This window comes from Nicotiana attenuata, unplaced genomic scaffold, assembly GCF_001879085.1.
Source record: "Nicotiana attenuata strain UT unplaced genomic scaffold, NIATTr2, whole genome shotgun sequence".
In the NCBI taxonomy this organism is placed as follows: Eukaryota; Viridiplantae; Streptophyta; class Magnoliopsida; order Solanales; family Solanaceae; genus Nicotiana; species Nicotiana attenuata.
In genome coordinates, this window is record NW_017672092.1 from 99,026 (window position 1) to 108,732 (window position 9,707).

A 9,707-nucleotide genomic window follows, 5' to 3' on the forward strand; every position below is an offset into this window, starting at 1 on the left:
TTTTTTCTTCTTACGTTTACTAACTATAATTTCAATGAAAAGTTTGACATTTATTCTTCATATAGGGCATTTAGAATTCCAAGGGGAAGCTTTTGTAATTTATTATTGCTAAAGAGTGAGAGGTTTATACTCAATTAAGTATTTTTTAAATTAGTGAATGTAAATTTTGAATATTATACAAAAATTGATAGAAAAATATTATTCGAGTAGGAAAGGAGTTTAAGAATTATCTATCTCTTTTACATTATTACAAAAGTACGAAGCCGCAATGGAAAAAAAAACTATTTCTTTTTAAAATTGAGAACAAATAATTAAGTCTTTGATTAATTACTCCCTTGGTTTCAGTTTATGTAAAATAGTTTATGAAGCTTCAAACTATATAAACTTTGACCAAAAGTCTAATTTTTTTTAATCATATTGACACAAGAAAAATTGCAACTTATAGTATTTCTCGTATAAGTTTTGAATATCTAAATATTTTTAACTTTAAAATATCAAGTTATTCTAAACCAATTTAGCTTCAAAAAATAGTCAAATTAATTCTTGAAAAGCAAAAAGATCCATATAAACTAGAAATGGTAGTAATTAGCAAAATAATTCAATCTAATTCTTTTTTAAAAATTATCATATAAGTAAAATTATTTTCTAAATTGATAAATCTCTTGTGGTACATCAATTTATTTCCATAGAAGAGCATTGACAATGAAAGAAATAAAAAATAGAGCAAAATTGATTAGGTAACAAAAATAGCAATGATTTTCATAAGATATCACATATGTCCCGAGAAACTACAATAATGCATATGTGAGACATAATTTCTTTATTTATTGATCTAGCTAAATTGGATCAGTATTTATAATTTTTAGGAGCTTAGATCTTTTTCAATAATTTCAATAACTCAAACCAATTATTTAACACAGTTACTTAATTCTTTTAAACTTGTATATTCATGATATAGGGTACACGCGCAAAGCGCGTACTCTAAGACTAGTAGATTTAAAAACCCGACATCATTGATTTAATTTTGTAATTGAAAAATCCGAACCAACCAGGTCTATGTATACCCGTGTCAGTTTACAGAAAGTGAACTCAGGATTTTGAAAACGAAATGCAATAAAAGTCAAAGACAAATTCTCTTCAAAACTGAACAAGTTGAGCAGTCATGTTTGCTACTTTATTTTGGTTGACATGCGACCTATATATTCTAAAATATTTTAAGCAATTAAGAAAGAATTATGGTTTCAATTTTACTTTTTGCCAATTTGAGAGGTTGCTATGCTTGTTTTTATAATTTATTTATACCGATAAAAAAATGTAAGTAGTGAATCCAACATGCTATTTGTGTAAAGTTCCCAAAAGTATTAGGTTAATAAATTCAAAACTGAAAAATATATTCACCAAAATATAGTACGTTGTTAGATTTAATTTGCAAGTCCTTTTCTATGATGTTGTCCCCTTACGAATCATTTGGAGATTGTGATAGTCAATGAATACAACTCGACTCAACAATAATAGTTGATTATTCAAATTCCAGGCTTTAACTTAGCGTTATCTACATTTTTTCAACCCATTCAGTTGACTTAATAAAATCTCAGTCACTTTAATTTGTACTACGTTTTTATTCAATATATAGTCTAGTTTTCTTCTCCTATGTCACTTTCTTCGAATTCTGGATCAATGTTTTGGCTTTTACCAAGTAAACTTTTAATAGTATATGTTAAAAGAAGTTTTTCTCTCTTAAACTTTATGTTCAAAGAAAATGCATCACATAAATTAAAACTAAGGGAGTATACTATACATTTGAAAGCTACACAAGCATCAAAAGAATTTAAATTCTATCTCAGTACCAAGAGGCGGTGCCCGGATTTGAAGTAACCGGGTTCCGAATTCTAACTTTTTTATGTTACTAGTTTCTAAAGTAAGAATTTGTACCTATTCAATAAATTTCTTCAGACAACTATATGATTTGGACTAAAGCCATTGGGTTCCGCCGAACCCCTTATTGTATCGAAGCTCTACCAACACTGATTTAAGATAACCCCAAGAATTATTCCTAAAATTTGTAGCTAGGTGAACTTATTATTAAAATGCCATAATGAATAGTAGTCAAATCTCTCTCTATATATATATATATAACACAAACAGTCCAAATAATCAGACTCAAAGGCATCTATTGTCAAGATGAGAAAGAATACCTGCAAAGTCTTTTTCTCAGTCTCTTCTTTCATTTCCTCTTTCTCTTTCTTTTTCCTATGTTTAGGAATACTTTTCTCCATGAAAATGGCCATGGCACAAAAAAGAAAAACAGTTCCCATAAATGTTGGAGTTGTGATGGACATGGATGCATGGGTTGGAAATATGGGTTTAAGCTGTATTTCTATGGCTTTATCTGATTTTTATAGCTCTGATCATGGCTCTGATTATAAGACCAGACTGGTTCTCCATACCCGTGACTCGAATAGTAACGTTGTTGCTGCTGCTGCAGCAGGTAAGTTTCGTATATATATACGAATTTCTTACTTAGAGTAGGTTAAGTATACTCTATTTTCCCGGTCACCATATCAGACTTTATAAGAAGAATTACATGTTGTTATAGATTAACTAATTAATCGGATTGTGTAAATGCTTTTTGTACTATTAGTGCATAGAATTATGTTAACTAATTAGTGCATGGAATTATGTGAATTCAGAGAGACGTTGTTGCTGTCACATACTTTCGTTGATTCTTGCATTCTCTGTAAATTAATGCAGCAATTGACCTATTGAAGAATGTCGAAGTGGAAGCCATAATAGGGCCAACATCATCAATGCAAGCTGATTTCATAATTGGTTTAGGAGAGAAATCTCACGTACCAATCATCTCATTTTCAGCTACAAGTCCTTCCCTCTCATCATTTCGTAGTCCATATTTCATTCGTGCCACTCTAAGTGATTCCTCTCAAGTTCAAACCGTTAGTTCCATTATCCAATCTTTTGGATGGAGAGAAGTTGTCCCTATATACATTGACAATCAATTTGGAGAAGGAATTATACCATTCTTGGCGGATGCATTGGAAAAAATCAATGCACGTATCCCTTATCGAAGTGTTATTCCTGAATTCGCCACTAATGATCAGATAACATCCGAACTTTACAAGTTAATGAGTATGCAAACTCGTGTTTTTGTTGTGCATATGACAACGCTGCTTGGTGCCAAAATATTTACTAAGGCCAAAGAACTTGGAATGATGAGTGAAGGGTATGTTTGGATTATTACAGATGCTATGACAGATGAACTTACTTCTATGGATTCTTCAGCTATTGAATCCATGCATGGAGTTATTGGAGTGAAAGCCCATGTCCCGAGAAACAAAAGGCTTGAGAATTTCACTACTAGATGGAAATTGAAGTTTCAACAAGAAAATCCAACAATTCTTAATGCAGAATTGAATGTGTTTGGACTATGGGCTTATGATTCAGTCACTGCACTAGCCATGGCAGTGGAGAAATCAAGAATCACTGGAGCACCTTTTCAGAAGCTAAACATTTCAGGTACATGTGGAAAATGGACGGTTTGAGTCAAACTTGAGTGGTAAAATAAATAAACGAGTCATAATCTAGCTCTTTTGAACTTGGGCGTGTTTGGAGTTATTAAAAAATGATTTGATTTTGAACCTCTATAAATTTTTCAGGAAATGCAACAGATCTTGAAACTATTGGAGTTTCCAAAGATGGTCCGAAGCTTCTTCAAGCTATACTAAACACTACTTTCAAAGGACTTAGCGGAGATTTTCAACTCGTTGATGGTCAATTACAGTCACCAGCTTATCAGATTATAAATCTGATTGGTAATGGTGCAAAAGGAATTGGTTTTTGGACAAGGGAAAATGGGATTGTTAAAAAACTGAATTTGAGAAGTGGATATTCCATTTCTAAGGAGAATTTTGGGTCTATTATATGGCCTGGTGACACTAATTCTCTTCCTAAAGGTTGGGTGATTCCCACAAATGGGAAGAAACTGAAAATTGGAGTTCCAGTGAAGGATGGTTTCAGTGAGTTTGTGAAAGTTACAAGAGATTTTACTACTAACACAACAACAGTAACTGGTTACTGCATTGATGTTTTTGAGGCAGTGATGTCAGAATTAAATTATTCTGTTCCTTATGAATTTGTTCCCTATGCACCTCCTGGTGCAAAGACTACTCAAAGTTACGATGATCTTGTTCGTCAAGTATTTCTTGGGGTAAATCTCTTAATTTTTTCCCCTATATTTTCGACAAAGACAAGACCCATTACTCATCGAGTTTAATTACAAATGGCAGCCCGGTGCACTAAGCTCCCGCTATGCACAGGTTTTGGGGAAGGGTTTGACCCCAAGGGTCTATTGTACGCAGCCTTACCCTGTATTTCTGCAAGAGGCTGTTTCCACGGCTTGAACCCGTGACCTCCTGGTGGCATGTAACTTTACCAGTTACGCCAAGGCTCCCCTTCGAGTTTAATTTACAAAGTCCACTTAAAGTACCGATGGAGTTATACGGGAACGTCCGTTGGAAAACGTCTAGTGAAATACATTTCTTGCATGCATATATATGTGTGTGTACTTTTATTTGATTCTAATATTAACCAATGAACAGAACTTTGATGCTGTTGTTGGGGACGCTACCATTAGATCAAATAGGTTACAATATGTTGATTTCACATTACCATACACAGAATCTGGAGTGACAATGATGGTGCCAATCAAAGACAACAACAGAAATAAAGCATGGGTATTCTTGAAGCCATTGACTTGGGAGCTGTGGTTAACAAGCTTCTGTTTTTTTGTTTTCATTGGTTTTGTCATTTGGCTACTTGAACACAGAGTGAATGAAGAATTCAGAGGACCTCCTTCTCACCAAGTTGGCATGATCTTTTGGTTCTCCTTTGCATCTATGGTCTTCGCACAGAGTACTTACTTTTTCCTCCTCCTTTATGTTCCGAAAAGTATAGTACATTTCTAGAATTTGAACTTCTTATTTACCTTTAATGATATGCTCGTAAAGTCATAGAAATGTCATGATGTGTTTAAAACCACAAGTTCTAAGGGCGCTTTTGGTATGTGCTAGAGTCTTTTTCTTTCATAAACTTCATGCCCAGTCAAACACTGCATTTTAAAGTGATATAAAGGGAGTATATGGGAAAACTAGGGAATATTTAATTACTACATAAAATTCAATCTTCTATTCTGAATTTTCTTCTGTTTTGATTCTTGATACTGCAGAGGAGAAGATAGTAAGCAATTTGGCTAGGTTTGTGTTGATCATCTGGTTCCTAGTAGTACTTATATTGACTTCAAGTTACACAGCAAGTCTTACATCAACGTTAACAATTGAAAACCTCCAGCCAACTGTTACAGATATAAAAGAACTTCAGAAGAACAAGGAGTATGTGGGCTACCAACAGGGTTCTTTTGTAAAAGGACTTCTAATAAAGAATAACTTTGATGAGGACAGGCTAAAACAATATAACACTTCAGAGGAATGTATTGATTTACTCTCTAAAGGAAGTGCAAAGGGTGGTATTGCTGCTGCTTTTGATGAGATTCCTTATCTGAAGCTTTTGCAAGCAACTCCGTATTGCTCGAAATATACCATGGTTGGACCTATGTATAAGAGCGATGGCTTTGGCTTTGTAAGTAACTCCTTTTTTTTTCTTGACAATCATTTTCTTTTGATTTCATCCGGTCCCTAATATTATAAAAAAAGGCAGCCCGGTGCGCTAAGCTCCTGCTACGCCCGGGGTCCGTGGAAGGGCCGGATCACAAGGGTCTATCGTATGCAGCCTTACCCTGCGTTTTTGCAAGAGGCTGTTTTCACGGCTCGAAACCCGTGACCTCCTGGTCACATGGCAGCAATTTTACCAGATACGCCAAGGCTCCACTTTTCTAGTCCCTAATATTATGAATTATGATTTTCATACAGGCATTCCCAATAGGATCTCCTCTATTACATGATGTTTCAAAAGCAGTCTTGAGTGTAACAGAAGGTGAAAAGTTGGTACAAATAGAGAAAGCATGGTTTGGACAACCAATTTGTTCAGATTCTAGCACGTCACTTCACTCCAATAGTCTTGGCCTTGATAGCTTCTGGGGACTCTTTGTCATATCTGGAATTGCTGCAATTATGGCTCTCCTCATCTTTCTAACAACGTTCATGCGTGATCATTGGCACATCATAAGACGATCGAATCATTCGTTCCACGAAAGAATCAGAATCTTGGCTAGAAATTTTGACAGAAAAGACTATAATAGCCATACATTCAAGAACAATATTGAACTGAGAGATGCAGTTTCAGGACATATGGATTGTCCACAAAGTCCACGTGACAACCTTCCTCCTCCACAAATGAATGAACCGCCAAATCCAGAGCAGATTTTTCCCCTTCCAGAAGAGGAAGGAGGGAATCCACCTTTGCATGAAGCCCATCCAACTTAAGCTCAAATTAAAAATAGCAATAAAGAATCTCCTTTTCTCAGAATTGCAGAGAAGTGCTCTAGGAAACTAATAGCAGAATTTGGGAAGAATGTAGTGATATCTAAACTCTTCGATTTTGGGATGATTCATGCAGGATTCACTCTGTTCCAATGAGCATAGACAGCATTTGAACACAAGTAATAAATTGGATATTGATGATATCTTAACAAAAAAGTTCTAGTTATTGCCTACACAATCACAAGAGCTATATACGCATAGACACGCAAAAAGTTTCAAAAGACTTAAAAGGAATTATATCCTGCGGAATCGTTGTTGCTTCTGTGTTAAAACACAAAATCAGAAAAACTGTTAGAAGAATAAAAGAAATTGGAAAAACAATAAAGATTAAGAAATATTCTGAGTCCACAATTTGCTTGTGCGTCCTTAAGGAATTTTAACCCCCTCACACGTTGTCAAGGTAATGGATTAAATCGTCCCAGGATAAAACGAAATAAACCTTCCTGCAACAGTGGCAATACAAACTGCAGGATACCAACGAACTTAAAGAACGGAGCAAAATCACACTTACGAATTTGAGAGAGAGACACTGCGAATTAGAATGCAGTATTTTCAAAAAGAAGGAAGTTCTGTAATGTTTTTGGTGTGTTAAAAACGAAGCCATGCCTCAGAATTTATAGGCAATTATTGGAAGAGGTGTGATGTTTGTTCTGGAAAAGGTGCCTTTTCAGAAGTTTACGCGGCCTGCCGCGGTCCTACCGCGGTAACGCCAGGACCGCGGCCAGAGTGGTGCGGTTACGCCAGGACCGCGGCCAGACTATCCTTCTGAATCTTCAGCAGTGATCTGGCATTTAATAATTAATTAAATAAATTTTGTTCAAAAAATAATCTTATCGATCGATCAATTTCCAAATCCAAATCCAAATCCAAATCCAAATCCAAATCCAAATCCAAATCCAAATCCAAAGCCGAAGCCGAGCCGAGCGACGACGACGGCGCGAGGGTTCATTCTCTTCAACTCCTTTTAAGAGCTTTAAGAAGTGATTCTATATATAAGCACACAAATGTAGTTGTCCCTCACCAATGAGGGACAAAGTGCAAGTCAAAAGCTCACTTCATTCAAATTTTTATTTCCCTCCATTTTATTTCCCACCATTTCCAATTCACACTCTTATACTTTAAAGCCCAATGCTTAAAGTCTTTGAAGCTCAATGCCTTTAAAGTCCAACAATCCCCCACATGAATGGGAATGGCTGTAACAAGAATGATCATAGATGAAAGCTGTGTGATTTGCAAGTAAGGATTAATCGCAACTGGATAAGTAGGTTTCCCTTTGAACTTTCCGTAGTGAGCATATGTCGGATATACTCGGTCAATCGGTAGATTTGATATCTTTGAACCGTCGAACTTTAGTGTATACCTAGACAACAATATGTCACACAATCAACCCTTAACCGTCTTTTGGTTCTCATTGTTGTGTTCGTTTTATCCATGAACACCGCCTGGTTTCATAAGTGCATAGAGAATTGGCCTTACAGAATTCTCATTGAAGCGGCTTCCACTTCACACTTACATAAGTGATTCCAAAACGTGTAATCCTTTAGATTGACACTATTTGATAAATACCACATCAAACTTAGGTAATCATTAAAGAACGTGTAAGGTTCTATCCTTGTTACTGAACATTGTCTTCATCACGAGAAGGGACCAAAGATTTTACTTTGACAATGTTGAATCGGTCAATCACAACTTTGTTTGACCTCCTTGAACCTAGATCTCGGAACATCCAAAATTCTAGGTAGAGTTACCGTCATGTTGACTTGTCCTCGGCCATAGTCCCATTCCCTTAGATGATTTCTCAACTCCCGCTCTAGTTAAGCCTTTTGTAAGCGGATCCGCCACATTATCCTTTGACCTTACATAATTGATAGTGATAATTCCACTAGAAAGTAGTTGTCTAACGGTGTTATGTCTTCATCGTATATGACGAGACTTTCCGTTATACATAACGCTCCCTGCCCGTCCTATTGCAGCCTCACTATCGCAATGTATGCAAATAGGAGCCAAAGGTTTTGGCCAGAACGGAATGTCTTCTAAGAAATTTTGAAGCCATTCATCTTCTTCACCGGCTTTATCCAAAGCTATAAACTCTGATTCCATTGTAGAGCGAGCGATGCACGTTTGTTTGGAAGACTCCAAAGATACTGCTCCTCCACCAACAGTAAAAACATATCCACTTGTGGATTTTGTTTCTGTTGAGCCGGTTATCCAATTTGCATCGCTATATCCTTCGATAACCGCAGGATATTTATTGTAGTGCAAAGCGTAGTCTTGGGTATACTCCAAATATCCCAGAACTCGTTTCATTGCCATCCAGTGATGTTTGTTTGGATTACTTGTGAATCGACTAAGTTTACTTATTGCACAAGCTATATCAGGTCGTGTACAGTTCATGATGTACATTAAGCTTCCCAACACACGAGCATACTCCAATTGAGACGTACTTTCACCTTTATTCTTTATAAGATGATAATTTAAGTCAATTGGAGTTCTTGCACTTCTAAATTCCAAGTGTTTGAATTTTTCAAGTACCATTTTCACGTAATGTGATTGAGACAAAGTTAGATCCTGAGGAGTCCTCTGGATTTTAATTCCTAGAATTACATCGGCAACTCCTAAGTCTTTCATATCAAACTTACTAGCAAGCATACACTTAGTAGCTTGAATGTCGGCAATGTCTTTGCTCATTATTAGCATATCATCAACATATAAGCAAACAATGACTATATGATTTGGAATGTTCTTAATGTAAACACATTTATCACATTCATTAATCTTAAAGCCATTTGACAACATTGTTTGGTCAAATTTCGCATGCCATTGCTTGGGTGCTTGTTTTAGTCCATAAAGGGACTTAACAAGTCGACACACCTTCTTTTCTTTTTCCGGAACCACAAACCCTTCAGGTTGGTCCATGTAAATTTCTTCCTCTAGATCACCATTTAAGAAGGCTGTTTTTACATACATTTGATAGGATTTGAAGACCATACAAGGCGGCTAACGCTATTAGCATCCGAATGGATGTAATTCTTATTACCGGCGAGTATGTGTCAAAATAGTCAAAGCCTTCTCGCTGTCTAAATCCTTTGACAACCATACCTGGGAATTGGTTGATCTTCCTCCAGGTAACAAAACATTGGGTTCTAAATGGATTTTCAAGAAGAAAATGAAAGACGATGGTACTATTGACAAATACAA

At 35.9% G+C, this 9,707-nt stretch overlaps 1 protein-coding gene across 1 annotated transcript; it reads left to right on the top strand.

Annotated features, from left to right (window-relative positions):
- The first annotated feature begins 2,171 nt into the window (after positions 1-2,171).
- LOC109211755 (glutamate receptor 2.7-like) lies at positions 2,172-6,580 on the top strand. Its single transcript, XM_019375327.1, has 6 exons — positions 2,172-2,488; positions 2,752-3,531; positions 3,672-4,222; positions 4,614-4,926; positions 5,240-5,649; positions 5,940-6,580. Exons 1-6 carry the CDS (start codon positions 2,182-2,184, stop codon positions 6,450-6,452), a joined length of 2,874 nt encoding a protein of 957 aa, XP_019230872.1. The 5' UTR covers positions 2,172-2,181; the 3' UTR covers positions 6,453-6,580.
- The last annotated feature ends 3,127 nt before the right edge of the window (positions 6,581-9,707 follow it).

Excerpts from the sequence above, each read along its gene's own strand:
- LOC109211755 (XM_019375327.1), top strand. The coding sequence starts at position 2,182 with ATGAGAAAGAATACCTGCAAAGTCTTTTTCTCAGTCTCTTCTTTCATT. Across the intron at positions 3,532-3,671 it reads TCAGAAGCTAAACATTTCAG|GAAATGCAACAGATCTTGAA; the intron begins GTACATGTGGAA and ends TAAATTTTTCAG. Across the intron at positions 4,927-5,239 it reads ATCTATGGTCTTCGCACAGA|AGGAGAAGATAGTAAGCAAT; the intron begins GTACTTACTTTT and ends TTGATACTGCAG.